Source organism: Clavelina lepadiformis, chromosome 1 (assembly GCF_947623445.1).
Source record: "Clavelina lepadiformis chromosome 1, kaClaLepa1.1, whole genome shotgun sequence".
NCBI classification, from domain to species: Eukaryota; Metazoa; Chordata; class Ascidiacea; order Aplousobranchia; family Clavelinidae; genus Clavelina; species Clavelina lepadiformis.
The window spans coordinates 12,941,603-12,958,533 of record NC_135240.1 but is presented as its reverse complement, the minus strand read 5'-3'; the positions used below and the strand labels follow the sequence as shown (position 1 = coordinate 12,958,533).

At 36.2% G+C, this 16,931-nt stretch overlaps 2 protein-coding genes across 6 annotated transcripts in view; one reads left to right on the top strand and one right to left on the bottom strand.

Moving 5' to 3' along the window:
- LOC143473202 (dynein axonemal heavy chain 1-like) overlaps nt 1-16,931 on the bottom strand; it is a 42,649-nt gene that overhangs the window by 21,385 nt on the left and 4,333 nt on the right. For all 5 annotated transcript variants that reach the window (XM_076970083.1, XM_076970082.1, XM_076970085.1 and 2 more), the window contains 18 exons: nt 16,791-16,894; nt 16,596-16,706; nt 16,267-16,434; nt 15,936-16,107; nt 15,568-15,769; nt 15,316-15,414; nt 14,796-15,021; nt 14,472-14,674; nt 4,903-5,044; nt 4,158-4,313; nt 2,289-2,487; nt 2,016-2,164; nt 1,660-1,809; nt 1,406-1,573; nt 1,030-1,194; nt 795-916; nt 566-671; nt 139-352 (listed from right to left, as the gene is read on the bottom strand). In XM_076970083.1, coding sequence (XP_076826198.1) covers nt 139-352; nt 566-671; nt 795-916; nt 1,030-1,194; nt 1,406-1,573; nt 1,660-1,809; nt 2,016-2,164; nt 2,289-2,487; nt 4,158-4,313; nt 4,903-5,044; nt 14,472-14,674; nt 14,796-15,021; nt 15,316-15,414; nt 15,568-15,769; nt 15,936-16,107; nt 16,267-16,434; nt 16,596-16,706; nt 16,791-16,894 — 2,856 coding nt within the window. The remainder of the gene's footprint in view (nt 1-138; nt 353-565; nt 672-794; nt 917-1,029; nt 1,195-1,405; nt 1,574-1,659; nt 1,810-2,015; nt 2,165-2,288; nt 2,488-4,157; nt 4,314-4,902; nt 5,045-14,471; nt 14,675-14,795; nt 15,022-15,315; nt 15,415-15,567; nt 15,770-15,935; nt 16,108-16,266; nt 16,435-16,595; nt 16,707-16,790; nt 16,895-16,931) is intronic.
- Nucleotides 7,251-13,927, top strand: LOC143473203 (uncharacterized). The gene is made up of 12 exons (XM_076970088.1): nt 7,251-7,472; nt 7,656-7,834; nt 8,548-8,662; nt 9,125-9,312; nt 9,472-9,624; nt 9,884-10,024; nt 10,909-11,070; nt 11,178-11,383; nt 11,631-12,029; nt 12,136-12,261; nt 12,493-12,823; nt 13,249-13,927. Exons 1-12 carry the CDS (start codon nt 7,283-7,285, stop codon nt 13,486-13,488), a joined length of 2,430 nt encoding a protein of 809 aa, XP_076826203.1. The 5' UTR covers nt 7,251-7,282; the 3' UTR covers nt 13,489-13,927.

The window sequence follows — 16,931 nt, the reverse complement described above, 5'->3', positions numbered from 1 at the left end:
TCGAGTTTTTAAGATGTTCTTTTACCTATAACCAACCAAATAAGATAGTTCTATGTCTGAAAACAACAACTAATTAATTCTGATAAACCCTCGGATCTAACCGGTAGAAAAAAGTAGCCAATCTTGTTAATAACTTACCTGGCCAATTTAATACCCATTCCGTTCGCTTTGTCTCCGGGTAGGCTTTCACGGCTTTTTCACATTGAACCCGGACTGATTCCAACATAACTCTCTCAACTTCACCAAGCCAATCCTCGACGTTTCCTGTAGGGTAGAGATCTTCTGAAAATCCCACTTTCTCACCTTCGCCGGAAATCATCTCCGTCATCTTCATGTCTGATTCGAATTTGATCTGAAGACAAAAGGAGTTTGTTTGATATCCAAAAAATATTGATGTTTGTGCAACCGATTGATTAATGTTTTTGATAAGATATTATCGTTTTCTAAATACCAATTGATAAGTAATAAAAACTAATCCAATCATTGATAATAATAATTACTGAAAGACATCAAAGGATTTCTGAATATTTTGCGACACAAAAAACTTTTGTATGAACACATTCACCTTGAAAATGTTCTCGAAACACTTTCTAAGATGAGGTTGTACAGCAGTTGGATCTTTTGTCTGAGACAATATCTCAAGCAATTCGTCATCAGACAAGAAGTAAAACCTAAAAAAAGAAACAAAAACATTTCAAAAAAAGAACAAACGGCAAAGTCAACAATAAAAGTTATAAAGCGTACAGTGTATATTTGTCTTGAAACGTATCACTCTTGAGTTACACGTCACTGACCTTGGGAAAGCAGCTCTCTTTGTTTCAAGATACTCGCTCAAACCTTTCTGCACCTGCTCAAGCAACTTGTTGCACTCCTTTAGATTCTCAAGCAATCTCGAGTCTGAGCACAGTGAGATCACCTACAAAAAAGGTAAACAATGAAATAGATTGTACAATCTGCCAAATCTAACAAAAACATGTAGAACTATCCGCTAAGAACTATCAACTTTCTCCGTAATTTTCCTTCATATACTTGAGTGTTTTCATTTGCATTCTTCATAATCTTCCTCCACATGCGCTCCATGGTCTGGTATCTCTTGCCTTCGACTGGGAGCTGGCGGTTAATGTCCTCCGAACTGAAGATCGGCTCAAGATAGAGCCAGGATCGTTGACACACCAACCATTCATCCAGAACATCCTGAAAAATTGGATAAAAAAATAAGTACATTGCCAATGATGTTTAAAATTAGCACTGGTCATTGTCAATTTGCTTGTAAGATGCTACTCCGTGTAAATAATTCACTTAATAATTAATCCAATACATAAACATCTCTACTAATACAGTCAGCTAAAGAGCATACATACTATTTAATAATGCAGCAATTTAAACAGAAGTAACAAGCACTAACTTGTGTCATGTTCAGTTTTCCCTCCCAAGTACTAATACGCTCTTCAAACGGTTTCTTGTAAGGAGAAAAGGACATCGTTTGTGTCATAACAATGTGATCGTCAAGCAATTGTGACGCTTCTTCCGGTGACTTAATGATGAAAGTTCCTGTTTCTTTATATGGCTTCACCTAAAATCGAAAATAATTGAAGAAAAATATCATATTATAACCTACAGCTTTGAATGTGTAACGTGAAGCCCGGTGATAAAAATAACCTCAAAGTTAATGGGTTCCCATTCTTTTTCCATCTTGTCAAGTGCCTGCTCGATGCTGTATTCCTTGCCTGCTACTTCAGCAACCTTCGCTATCTTGTCGATGTGCTCAGCCAACTTCATCTCCAAGCACTTGCTGAATGTGAGCGTAGCCTGCAAAAATAAGACGTTGGGATATTTGAAAATAGAAAAATAGAAATGTTTTTCTACGGTTGTAGCTGATACAAATGCAACGTTAGACTTAAATATATTCGCATCCACATTATGTTATCGTGCATTGTTCTTGTATTCTTACAACATGTTTATATTTTCACCATTTATTCAGGCAGGATAGCAAATTGCAGAAAATTTTAGCCTACTTTGGGTTGCACAGAAAATCCCAAATCCTTGGAAAGTGCATCCCAATGACGTATTCGCATACCAGGGTTTCTCAAACCCTGTATGAGCGGAATAAACGGTTTGAAGTCTTCCACTTGTTGCTTCATCTGGAGCGAAACTTGTTGGACACCTATGACGTAAACATGACGCATAATGTTGCATTGCAACAATGCATGAGTTACAAAGACATATTTGCCAAAGGTTTTTATGCAAAGCTCTGTTAACCACAGTATATGCGTTTCATACAAACCGACCAGGAATATCCTTGAATTGTTTTCCACACTTGTGCAAAACACGAAAGCTGTCGTTGACGTTCCGTTCCAGTTGTTCGGCGTCAATAGACGTCAAAGGATCATTCATCCATGACTCGTGCCATCTGATCCAATCAGACGTTGTAGTCCAAAGGTCTCGGTACGGTTGGAAGTCTTTGACCAGCTTACTCAGTTTATCGTACTGCGATGTGGAACGTTTATGCGGATTGTTCGAGATGACGGATGACAGCGGGATGATGATGGTGATAGTTAGATTGTAGAAAAACCATCACAATTGAACCAAGTTAAATGGCATCGTAACCATCATTGAGGATTACAGCACATTTTAACAAATAAGATGACATTTGACAATAGAGTTCCAAAAGTGACGGATAATGATGTCATAATGATGATGATGATGACGGAAAAAGATGAAGATCAACATGATATGATATAACATATAAAAAAACAAAAAAAATAATTTCAATGATTATAATTATCTCAATGTTTTGAAGTGTTTCTTTTTATCTACACTCTACAGTATGCAAAATATCAAAAACATTAGTATGACGTATTTGTTCAAAAAATACAAATAAATACAGCTAAATACATGATGTAAGAAATGTGAAAACTAACATGAAACTAAAATAGTAAAGCTTAGCATTTTTTTTTAACTATACTTAACTTAAAAGCGTTAGCTTGTACTCTATATCGACAGTGGAAAATCAAATAATAAGCAGTCAAATCAAAGTTCGTCGTTTTGACATGAGCGTTTAGCAATCAAATGATTAGTTACTGTAACCTAAGCTATGGTTAAACAACTACAGGTGACGATGGAAATGCATTGCATTATTCGTTCCAGTGCGCAAACATGAGCAAGAAACAAAAACGGGTAAATGTAAGTCATGAGCCGCCACAAAACCTTTATTTTGAATGAGATATTTGCTTTTTGTGACATTCACACGATTTAATTTTTTGCTCATGCGATGAGTTGAGTGATCTCGATCAAAGAACCTCAAATCGACTTTATGCTAAAACCATCAGACAACGTACGTCGTAACAAGATCGGATAAGAGCAGGGGTAAGAAAAGAAAAAGGTTCACTCATAAACAATGTTTTTATGGTGATAAGTATGTCGTTGATTTCAACATGAACTACACACTACCACAATGCGACCAGTGTGGCTATAATTCGACAATTGTAAACTTGCTTAATCTACCATAAAAAAATTCTTTGATTTGGGAGTTACACACTGTATAATGGTTTTGGGTGACCAATACTTTGCTGAATGGATGAACCTTTCCTTTTCAACATGGTCAGTGCTCAAACACGAGTCATGAAAGAACTAATCAGAATTCAAATCTGTGACATTGCGCCTTATACTGGATGCTCAAACAAAAAAGAAAGAAATCACATTATCCATAAGCATTCTCAATTTAAATTGATATGAAATTGTAAACAAAATTAACATTGCTGGATTCCTGGTAAAATTTGGACGTAATATAAAGCTTATGTACAATATCAAAATTCAAAATTTGACTACACAGCTTCAAAAAATATCGGATAAAAAAACCGGTAATGAACGATGTTGGATAAAGAAGTACAGAATGCTTTCGTGGTGGTGCGAGTCAGTTATATCTATACGCCTTCGACTTTCAGAGCCATTTTTTGCCTATACTTTCAACACAAAGCTGAAAGATGCGCATTGTAAAATCTGATTTTTTGGTGGAACATAAAAATATCAATAGCAAAACTTGTTATTTGATAAACAACGTTTCGGTAACCTATACCAAATATAATATAATTCTAACAAAAGCGAAAAGAGTTGCTAAAAGTTGCGTAACTGCACCATTGCGACGTCATATTACTCACGTTAGTAACAGGCATTCCGAACAGACGCTCTCTCTGGTTATAAACTTGAGCAAGGCCTTGACATTCCTTCAGCTGTTTGTTGATTCGACGGACTTCGTTAGCCACCTCGTGTGCCTTCAAGATTTCGTTGTGAGCCGCAAAGCCAGCAACAACCATCTGTCATACAAGACAAAATAAACTTTAAAACCACTAAAACTATTGCTTGGCATACTCTCGGAAATCAGTATCGATAATTTAATTAATAATTAATTAATGGACATATGTAATATGTGCATTATATTTACATCAGCCTTTACAAAGCATTCGTAAAATACTTGGATCGGGAATAAAACAAAGAAAAATGAGAAAAAGTTTATGCAATAATGATTGGCTGTTGTTCCTGTATTAAAACACCTTAAAAAGCAAACAAATGCCACGCTTTCGCAGATGTAATTAGCTTACACCTGTCGAACTGACAAATGAAAGATAAGCGAGGGCATAAATAATTAATGTCAATGCGGGTATAATAACATCAAATCGAAACCTTCGTACCATTTTAAAAATAAATTTAGTAGTTATAAGTTCAATAATTAAACTCAAACATACAGAAGTAAATTTCCAGCAGAGCAAAAGGTTTAAAGCGACAAGGAGCGAGGGGAGGCACTTATAAGTAAAACATGAATAAACTGAAGGAAAGTATTTCAAGAAATATCTAAATAACTACTTTAGAAAAAGTTTAAACCAATAAAGATAGCTTTATAGAAACCTGCAATGTGTCTAGTCTGTCTTGGAAGTTGTTCTGATCTGCAAGTTGTAACTTGTGGAAGTGTTGCTCCAGTTCCTGCAGGCTAGCATATGTTGTTTCCATTTGATCTTCGAGCTTCTTTGGCCATCCAATAGCGGTCCATCTATGAAGTTACACAAATGAATTGTTTACAGTAATTTCTGATGACTCAGCCATACTACACAGACACTACAATTTTCAAGAATGGATAAAATCGATAATCATAAATTTCAAGATGTTGCAATACGCACTGTCACACAACTAACGCAAGGATGATCAGTGATCATAATTTTGCTTTATTAATAAAATAACTAAAAAACTGAAATGTTTTCTATACGCTATCTTTCATCAGTGTGTGATAAGAGAATGATGCAAAAACAACTGTTAGCTACTATATAGTTGCTATACGCCCTAAGTTCCTGCATATGAAAGACAGATAATAATATACGACCATCCAATCAGGGTTTCTTAACTTTTGTTCTATGTACCCTTGAGTATTTTAAACAAGATCTTAATTTTATATCCCCTGTGTACCCTAATTACAGCGTTGGAAAAAGACGCATGGACAAATGAAATACACATGAAATTAACATGCGTTCAATGACACTGCTATGCACACAAACTTAACAAATATTTTGTCAAAAGTTTGGGAATATCCGGGATCCTGGCATAAATATATTGCACAGTAGTTGTTGTTCTCCTAAACCTAAAGTATCCCCGGAAAAGTGCCATGCACTTGATCTTGAATAACCACTTGGGGTACATCTACCCCAGGTTCGAAGCTTCTGATCGAAATGATTGAGATGTTACAATTACAGCACAATCAAAACAAATCGTGACTTCTTACGTAAGAATGTACTGTAATACGGGGAATAATAGAGAATGCAGCTTTGCTGCTGTGCAATAAGAAAATATTACGCAATGGTTCGATGGTAATGACAGATATGGAAAGACTTGAGCCAATTTTCTAGAAAAACTTGACTTGTGTTTTAGTGCTTAAAAGACTCAACTTGACTCGTGTAACGTGGGAATTTCGGTTGATTTGACTCGAGTCACAAAACAAATTATTTCAAATAGTTGTAGAATCGGTTTTAATATTTGTGAAAGAATTTGTTAAGAAAATCACAATGCAATACGTTCTATTGAATGTGCAAAAGCGTCAAAAATGAATAAAATCAGATTTTATGACCATATTTACCTTACAAACATTCAGAAAGCCGTTTGTTATAGACTTAAAACGAAAAATAAATCGTAGATACTAAATAGTGACTTGACATATGTTAAGACTTGGACTTGACTTAATAAACGTAAATGACCTGCCTTGACTTAGGAATATATAATAAAAATGAATTGACTTGAGTTGGACTTGCGCTGTTAGTGACTTGGCTTAACTTGTTCCATGACAATTAACATTTGTTTAGATCACTGGGCAATGAACTCGAGATAGGGCAGGAAATGCAACAAATAATAGCGCGGTTCGATAACTGAAAAACTATGCGGCACTTGCGTTTTCTGATTCTGGCTATATAAAATTCAAGAGATGTTTTCCTGCGTTATTTTTTCAAAGCTGTCCACACAAAACACGTGCCTATTTTGCATCAAGCCGCTTCCAATGAATATAATTGACAGAGAAGATATAAATCTTAACCATCTGCTGGAAATTTGACAACTTAAATACTGATGAAAACTTTTCATGTTTTGCAACAAAAGTAATCCAACAAAGTTGTAAGAAATCAATAAGAAAAAATCTTATTTAAAATAAAATTTAAAATACAACACAAAACATTTACTTGAAACAAGAAAAATACCGGACTGTGCAAATGACGTTAAACTGGGAACAGTAAGTCATCAACAGATTAGTAACGACAAGAAGGATGAGGTAATGGGTACGACAGGAGAAAAAGGTCAATTTGTTTCAGAGTAATACTGGAGCTGTCTACATTTAAACCGAAACCGTCACCACTTCGCACGAGATCTGCAGCTCGGCGGGACTACATCCGTAAACAAGCTGTCAGGTTTGTAGGGAAAGCTTCCTACTAATGGTAATTTTTCTATATACCATAGTTGTTCGAACAAAAATTCACAAACACAGTTAGGTGCCAATATGGTCAGTCTCTGACATAGCACGTGAGAGGCATCAAGAAGAACCATATTCAATGATTTCAGCTTGAGTGAGCTTGCTAAACAATAAGCTGGTGGTTTTTAAGTTTGCATCAGCAAAAAATGAAAGGAAAGGTTACGGTTGTTAACAGCAATTATAGAAAACGGTATACGTAGAAAATAGCGGTAAGAATAACCAGAGTTATTTATTTTCTGTTACAGGAGTGCGTAGGAAAATAACGGTTAACAGTTGCATTCAGACATGAAGCAGATAAATCATAATTGGATTGAGCGCAAATGGCGTAGCTCTTTTAACCCGGGTTCGTTTCTTATTCTGCTTATCTTGTGCGCATGCCTGGTCGATAACACGCAGGCCGGAAAAACGGCGTCAAAGAGCGGACTGGCTGCCGCTACATCACGGGCCGATCAAAAGTCATTCAATCAGGGTACAGGTAAGCAAATATCAGCTAATTTAGATGTTATCTGCCAACGTGACAAACAACTATCTGAAAATAAGTTTTTAAAAAAGCATTAAGCATACATTCGGAGCATAAAAAAACGTTTGCTTGTCGCCCAAGTTTAAACAAAAGTTCAGGTTAGGATATTTTTTCAGCCGTGTTAAACCATGTTTTAAGATGTGCAGCGCAATTCTCGTTCGTTCCAAAAATCTAGAGGGTTCAGGGCGGCGCACAACATGTCAGCAGTGCAGAGGTTGAAGTCAGACTTATTTGACCGCGGTTACGACGGCTCAATTACACCAGTTGTCAACTACACGGATCGGATGCAGGTCTATGTTGGTTTGACATACCGCCAGGTAATCAAACAATTTAAGCCAATTTAACAATTTTTCATGAAATCATTTATAGTGAAATTGATAAAGATTAAAATCGTTCCTTTGTTACACGAGCATCAGTTTTGGTGACCAAGTGTTTTTTAATGGCCTGTACGAGTTAACTTTTTGGCCGGTTCGCCTAAATATAACTTCTGCAATCTTTGTCCAGTACCGAAACCTATGTCTGCATGCCATAACAAGATAAGTTTTAAAGTTTAAATGTTAGATAAAATCCGGTGGGTCTGTGTACCCCAAAGTATTAGACTCTAAAAGGAATTCGACGGACTTTTTACTTTTTTACTGATTATACGCAGCATGAATTTTTAAACATTTAATGCGCTTCAAGCGTTACAGACATCACTTAAAATGAACAGTAGGCCTACACTACCATCCTCTTGAAATTAATTGAAAATACACCTGACTTAAAATAATTTTGGAAACATTTTACGGCTTCTGAACGATATCGAAATTTACTGAAAAAATAACACCATTTATAAAAACTATGACGCAATACTCTCAGGGTTATGGCAATAGACTGTACATTAATAACTTATTAAATTATTCAAATTGACCAACAATTCAAAAAAAGCGCTAATTTATAATGTGTAGGCCTATACACGTGTTGTACTAAAAACCAAAAGCAAGGCTACTTAAACGTACGCAAAAAAATAATCAGTTTTAATGATGACTTTCAGGTACTTGATTTAGACGAGAAAAATCAAGTGCTGAAGAGTTTGATATGGTTTCGGTGCAAGTGGAAAGATGAATATATATCTTGGGAGCCTTCAAAATATGAAGGAATAACACAAAGTATGTATCATTTTAAAATTAAACTGCCTGTTGGCAGATGCTTTCAATGATAACCTGCGAATCTGTTTACGGTTAGCTGATGGCAGCAAATCTGCTGCTTCTGTTTGCTTCGTATTTACCAATTGGAAAATGTTTTACATTCACAAAAGATCATCTCAAATTTGTTGAGGTCCTTCATGCATTCGTCACAAACAAGACTGCCAGCAACAACGTTTAATGAGCGCCCCTTTCACTAATCCTCATATGACTCTAGAAACACCAAATGAAAATCGTATCCACACCATAGTAAATAATTATAAGTTATTCATCATCAGTATAATCCCATAAGTCAGCATCCAATTAGGCTTTAAACCATCGCAAATTATTATCCAAACTAAGATCTTGTGATGTTTGTCGTTATTATGTACCGGCTATATTTGTCATATCCGTATGATGAATCATCAGTATATTTTTGATTTAAAGTGGAAGTGCCGCACTCTTTAATTTGGCGACCGGATCTCGTTATGTACGAAGAGACTGGAGTGAAGGAATACCAGCCTCGCCTTCAGCGGGCCAAGATATCGAGCGATGGGACAGTGAGATACACAGAACCGTGCGTTTTCGAGTCGACTTGCAGCATTGACACAGCCTTTTTTCCCTTCGATAAACAGGTGAATCTTTAATTCGCAACAAACCTATACCATGCAGCAAATATTGCAGACGGAAACTTGTTACTAACTTGACGGGTGCGGGAAAGATCGTTTATCGTGATGCGAAACCAAATTCTAGCGTCAAAAACAGACAACTATTGTTCGTGTTGTTTCCTCCAGATTTGCCATATGACTTTCGTATCGTGGACGCAACCTGTCACGCAGTTGGATTTGTTTGGAGAAAAAACATCGGAAAAAACGTACGATGACGCAATTCACTATTTTGTTAAAACAGGAGAGTGGTTGTTAGTTCATTTGGAAGTGGTAAAGCGGGTGAGAAAAAACAAACATGCATGGAAAAAACACCATTTTCTGTTAAACACTTCGGTTTGTTAGATTTCCGACATTTCTTATCCTGCGTAATGACTGTCAATTTGAAGCTAGAAAATCCTTCAGCAAAAAAACTCTATCCGCTGCTGTTTGGTTCACAACATTTTTGGTTTAGATGTTGTCTAAATTTAAAACTGCTTGAAAATGCAACTCCATAATAATCAGACAAAACACATTTTTACAAAGTTATGTTAAAAACAAGGTGAGGGATTACGGAGTTTTGTCCGAAGAAGAACATGACCACAGTAACCTGGCTGGAAATGACATCGTCTTGAGTTCAACAATGGATCCAGCTACTGCAGAAACTATTCATAAAGAACTTACGGAAGATATGTTTGCTGAGGTAACTATCATTAGATTACTGACGTGGCAATATGTTAGAGAAAAATGTTACAACCTGTCTACTTTTTGCTAAACCTTTGGTATCGTGTTTTTTTCGCATTTAACCATGGAAAGCGAAAATGTGAAGCTAAACGTTGTTACAGTCCAATAAAATGAAGGCTGCCACTATTTCACCGAAAAAAAAATTGTGCGTTCGAAGCTATTTTTCTCAGTTTTTTGTTCACCTAACTTAAATGTTATGACATAGTAACTTGAACCTAAACTAAACCTACCTTCTAATCTAAATCTAACTCCAATAAAACCTTAAACAGCTAAAATCATTTTTGCATAGCCATACCCCATTAGCAACAAGCTACATGACCTACATAGGGTGAAATAGTAACACCGCAAAATAAACGTCCAAGCGCTATATGTGCAAGATGTCAAAGACAAAGGCGGTTGAACGGGGAAGGTTAGCAAGGCCACCATACCAAAAGACTACCACCGTTTAATTTTCGAAGGATAGGCTATATATTTGCTTTTCATTCCATTCGTCTATTTTTTTTAAAATTTAAACAAAATCATATTGTACATTCTTTGCTGTCCACTGGTAGCGTCGGGGTTTAGTGTCCACCGAGCCCGGTCATTACTTTGATTCTGATGCAACTGTAGATGCGAAAGTCATGTCATTGTTGCTTAAAAGTATCTTTAAGTCAAGAAATACTTTGCCGATTGTGGCCAGTACAAAATAGCGTTCTATATCAGTGGTTTTCAGTGGATGATACCTGACAGTCTGAACCTTATCTGATACTGCCTAAATCGCTTTTAATCATCGTGCTTTTGGAATCCGGGTGGATTTTGAATTATTCATGTACCGTAACGTTGTTTATCCTTTGCTTCGAATAGATAAAAATTATCATCACACTTCGAAGAAATTCATCGCTCTACATGCAAAGCATGCTTTTTCCCAGCATTCTACTTACCACCGTCGCCATTCTTGGCTTTTATTTGCCACCAGATTCCGGCGAACGCATCGGGCTTCAAATTACTATTCTTCTGACGTTTATGGTGAGGAAGAATTTACGCAACGTAACTTAAAATACTCAGTTAACGGTTTCCGAAATGACTGTAGCAAACACAACAACAATTGCATTGATATTTGTTTTCATCGGTAGGTGTTTTTGCTGGCGGTAGGCGAAATGTTTCCAGCATCCACGGGTCCGTATTTGGGAGTCTATTTCGTCGTTTGCATGGCATTGCTTGGTCTCAATCTCGCTATGACTGTGGTCGTACTCCACCTTCATTTTAAGCCGGTCATCAACGTCGACCCAAACGCAATATCCATGAATGATGAGAGCATTCCCAGTAAACACCTTCGAAGGTTTGTTGCCAGACTAACGCTGATAGTTTTCTTTTAAATGCACCATCTTCTTACAAACCGAATGCTTGTCAGCTAAAAGTTTCATAAGAACGTTACATGAACGAAAGTAAAGATTTCCTATAGAACGCCACTGCACAAAATTATAAATGACCTCATCAACCATAAATACAACTTTCATTCGCAATATACTCTTGGAAATGAACTTAACTTTTGACATCTTTGAAATGTTACCAAATGCTGTTACCAGACTCAAATTGAAATGTTGCCGTGATTCACGTGAAAACGACTTTTTGGTCAAGAAGTATAAAAAACAAGACAGAGCAAGAAAATTGAAGTCAAAGTCGGCCGTTCCGAGAGGTCTTCGTCATTTCTTGCAGCTCTGCAATCGATATTGGAGTTTAAAAGAAGACAATGCGAGGTGGTTGTACGTCACTACGGATGAGGAAGATAATAATTTCATGGAAAAGGAAAGCTCTGATGATATAAGCTCCGGCTTGGATGAGAATGCAACTGCTACTCCTAACTATGATCAAGGAACTCCGGACGCAAAAGAAACTGCAGTTGTTCAAAGTTTTCAAAACAAAGAACATGAACAGGATGAACATGACCTAAAAAGTGCTTCGATTACCAACCTCCCTTCCTATAAGTAAGCCAAAGATTGTAGTCAGCCAATTTTCCAGCCTCTAACATATTACAAAACAAGCACTACATGGACAGTTCGGCACCTTATGCTATTTTTGTTTGCGTTACAGCCAAGTGGCCGAGATAAATATTGAGACTATCAACGAGGTTCAACGTCAACCTTCTGCTCAACTGAATAAACAGCAGCCGGAAGCACCACTAGCACGCCGGGAACCGCCTAGTCTAGCTATAAGAAGGTGTGTCATGGATGACTAAATATAACGTAAAGGATAGTTTTAGATATTCGGGTTAGGGAAGGGCTTGGTGAAATTTTACTGCATGTGATAAAATAGGTATTATATGGCATTTTATATATGGCTACAGCTATACAATTTTTCCAAAGGTAAAGATTTTATAGAGCAAAAAGTAGCTTTGAAATGGGGTTTAACTATATATTTATGCATGTGTTAGTGCTTGCTTTTTTGTAGGTCAAGCAGCGACTCTAAAGTTTCAGTTTTTCAAGTTGAAGGTACAGACAAAACTGATCTAAAACAAGCCAAGATGCCTTGTACCATGTCCAGGAAAGCTGATAATCCATATAACCCAGAGCTTGTGCCTGATTTAAACATCATTCAACCATTTGAAGCACATATGCTTCGCAGAAAGAAAAGTAATCATACAAAGTTGAGTTTATCTCCCCACAAGCAAAAGAAGACATCACCAACGGAAAGTAAGGATGGAAGCAACTGTGATCAAACCAGTCTACTGCGTTTTAATCTCATAAATACGCTCAACGACGTAAAAGGCTACATAAAAAAGGTCAGTTTAAAGCATTGCAGAACTCAGCATGTTATTCATCAGCGTGATGGTTGAAGTGCAAGTTTGCAATAATGCAACTCGGGTTTGATATTCAACTGCGGTACTATTGGGATGATTTTTGGCTAGGATGCTACGAACTAACTAGTAATGACACTTGCTCCTGTCCAGTGGTCCTTGTTAATAGGTCCAAGTTTGAGCAGTACAGTAAGTCCAATGCATGGACAAACTCAGTAACTGGAGCTCGAGCAGTGAAGAATCATCACCGAGTTTAAGTTGTGTACTTCTCAAAGTAAAGACTTTCTTCAGTCAAAGGATAAAGACCCTGATACCATTCCCATACCATACCATAAAAATATGATCATTATAAAACTACATTGATCACTGAAATATTAAATATATAAAAAAATTTAAATTTTACAATTTAGAATGAAGACTTTAAAAGAAAAAAGCAGATGTCAAAAAAGAGAAGAAAGAGAGAGCTGAAGCAAAAACAGAAAGAAGAGGAGCAGGAAAGGATCGACACGGAGCAGGAAGAATGGAAGAGTGTTGCACGTGCCATCGATGTCATATTTTTTCGCGTTTACATCATGTGCATCGTCGTCACTCATACCGTTCTCCTTGGGGTAGCAATGGATACTTACATTAGCAAGAACTATCACTATTAACACCACAGTACAGTAGCATCAAAATATAAAACAACACTATTAATGTTAAGCTGGTACAATGGGTTTGAAAACAATGTCAAATGCAACACCTGCCGTATGTATAACCCAATGATTTTTAATGAGCAACTGTTCAAATGTATTATACTGCAGGTTATCGAAAGGACAGCATTGTTGTTTTTTGCATTAAGGTAATACTTCATTGCGATTACAGTGATTTAGGTTAAACTAATCAATACTTTAAATGAACAAATACCACAAAGATGTGGTCTCAAAGAAGTGTTGAAGCCAAAATGTGACAACAAACTTCCAAATAAGAACAAAGTAAGTTAGACCTGAATCATGCACCACAATCGTTAAAAATCTCCTTATTAATAAATATACCCTAGCAGTCTAGTAAAACACTGTTAAAATTAAAATACTACCAAAATAAAATCACCAAATACTATAATGTAGTTATTTTACTCAGACACCAGGGAATTGCAGCTTAATTATTAAACAGAAAATAAATTTTATGCAAGGAAGAGATAATTCTGCATTGCCCATCTGGTAAGTTCAGGATTAATTGTTTTCAACTGTCGGGGTTGGCTGAAAGCAGGCAGTGAGATACTATACTATGAGCGTGCTAAAGTATAAGCTGGCTATATGGTTTTAATGGTTTCATACTTCAAAGCTAATAATGCATAATAACTCTTAAAGTACCTAATTTTCAGTTACATTTCTTTCTATAGCAGATGCCCAGTGTTTGCAGAAAGTAAAAACCGTGCTACTCGAAAATATACGTAACCATTTTTAACAAAAATCAAAATTTTTTTGTGAAACAAACATGGGTAACTGGCAGGCCAAGGATTAAGGAATCATACAACTTAATTCAAAACTGCATTAAAACCATATTATGAGTAAAATAGTGAAACCGTGAAAAAGAGCAATGTACCTACAGATCTCAACTGAAATTTAAATGAGCATACAATGGTAGAGCCACTCACTTTGCAACGAAGTCATCCTGAGAAAGATTGTAGTAGAATTCCTCTATAAGTTCATAGTCACCCATGGCCCGATCAATGCGCTCAGTATGTTGGAGAAGCTGTTCTGGGACACCCTTCATCCAGTCACGCATCTCAGTGAGCTCTTCTATTGAGTTTGGCTTTTCATATAATTTTCTACTGATAGCTTTGCATTCTTCACAAGCCTTTAAAGAAAAACATGTTAATTTATGTAACTCAGAAACAAACTTAACCTCAAACATAAAAAACTTTATTTTAAACGGACAGAAATAGAAACTGGGAAATAACCCTGGCTTCAGTTTATACCTCATCTGCTTGCTCACGAAGTTTTTTCGCTAGCAATTGCAGCACAGCATTTGCAAGTGCCTTCCGCTTCTTTGAGAGAGACTGCCTGACGTTTTCCGTGTTGATCCAAAATGCACCAACTATGATACTTGATGGAATTGTCAATTCAAGACGTTCTTTTTCAAGCAAATGCATGTCAACTTCAGCCTTGACCTGAGCTGCAGTGTGCTCTTGGGCATCAAACTCTCTGAGTTATTTAACAAAATTATTGATAATAAAGTTGTTATTAATTGTAATGAATTAAATAAATATGTATTAATTAACTATAATATTTGTTCAATTAATTACATTAATTTCTCAAAAATTAAATTACTGTGCTAATTAATAATTAAAATAACTAGTATGCTTTGTTTCAGATCATTTTTAACCAGCACCTGTGCTAACATATAGTGGAGATTATAAAAAAGGAAACATATCCATGGTAATAATTAATGAAATACTTAATAAAATGACGTTAAATATATGCAAGTTTAAAATTTACTTGATGTATTCGTCAACATTAAGGTTTTGCAGCTCTAGATGCTGTTCATAACATTTTGCATAAGCCATCATTGGAACAAGAGCTTTTCTGACAGCATGTCTGCAAAAAAATGCAATAAGTTAAAAATGGACCAATAGTTATCAGATTCTGTTTTTCAAAAAATAACTATTTGCTGCACAACTGCATTCCTCATAGCAATACAACAGCATCAGAACATATTATTATGAATAAAAATGTAAGAGAAGCAAATACATGATTTTGCTCCGAAGCTCCTCCACATGTGGTTCATGTGCTCCTACAGATTCCAGAAGAGATGAACCCCTCCAGAATAGCTCTTCCAGGACATAACGTTCCAGCTGAGGGACGTGCTGAGTGGAAGCAATTGCTTTTTCAAACAATCCAACCAAAGCAGGTTCAAAGTTTTCAAGTGGTGTGCTGTAGTGCACTATGCTATCTGAATTTAAAGCAGAACAACAATGTCAATGGAGAACGCACTAAAAATAATTAATAATTTTAGTTTTTAGCAAATAATCACGATTACGAAAAGGCAATTCGATACGAAAAGGTATAACAAAAATATCAAAATTTTTTAGAATTATTCAAAATACTTTGGAGCTCACCCATTACAAGGTCAATCACAAAGAGTGGATTCTTTTTTGGTTTATACTTTGACACAATGATGGAATCACCCCAGGTAATAATATCCGGGCACTCTAGTACTTGATAGCAAGCATCTAGTATCATGTTTGTGAAGTTGCTCAGAGAATCTTGAACAAGGTAACGCAGGGAATCCTAGAAAGAAAATACATCTGACATTAAGCAGAAAATTTAAGACCCATTGGCCGAAAATTCAAAGCAAGCTATTATGACATGTAAATAAAAAACCTGTTACCAAGAAGTTATGAGCCAAACCAATTTTTGGAAAAAAAAAACAAACATCATATACCATACCTGCATACAAAATTTGACCATCTCCATATATTTCTTTAGTTTAGATATGCGATAGACCTCCCAGTTTGTTTCATACATATTAAACCAGCCTTTGCCAACATACTGGAAGCTGCCACGAACAACTGCTCGTAAGGTTGAAATCCACGAGTCCCTAAGAAAGAGTTGGACCTGCAACCACACATTAATCAAGTAATATTACAGAAAAGGTAATTTTCGATGCATCTAATCATCAATCAGAAACTTGACCGCTGAATACATGAGAATACAAGACAACAGGTTGCAGGAGTAGATTTTTGCGTTAGACTTGATCAATGAAAAGGTGCCTTCACCTGTGTGTATGCCTGTGACTGTGTTTGTTCAAATTCCTCAAGCTTCATGCTCTTTGTTAAAGTGGTGTTGAACAACGACATCAGTTTCACTTTGTTACACTCTGTGTGAACCTAGAGCCAAATCAATCAACAATAAGAAGGAAAAATTATTCAACCTGATATAGATTACCGGTAAGAACTTGCAAAGCATACTACCTTTCCTGATGCAGCGATTGCTTCCACTCTTGTCCACAGGGAATTGAAAGCAAAACTGTCTCTTTGCTCTTCAAAATCATATTCAGGAACATCATGCACACGACCTTTAAAAAATAAAAGTAAAAAAGGCAATCAATAAAA

Bases quoted from the DNA above. Each gene is read 5' to 3' on its own strand.
- LOC143473203 (XM_076970088.1), top strand. From the start codon at position 7,283: ATGAAGCAGATAAATCATAATTGGATTGAGCGCAAATGGCGTAGCTCT. The intron at 9,313-9,471 runs GTGAATCTTTAA...TGTTTCCTCCAG, and splicing joins TTTTTCCCTTCGATAAACAG to ATTTGCCATATGACTTTCGT. The intron at 10,025-10,908 runs GTAACTATCATT...TGCTTCGAATAG, and splicing joins CGGAAGATATGTTTGCTGAG to ATAAAAATTATCATCACACT.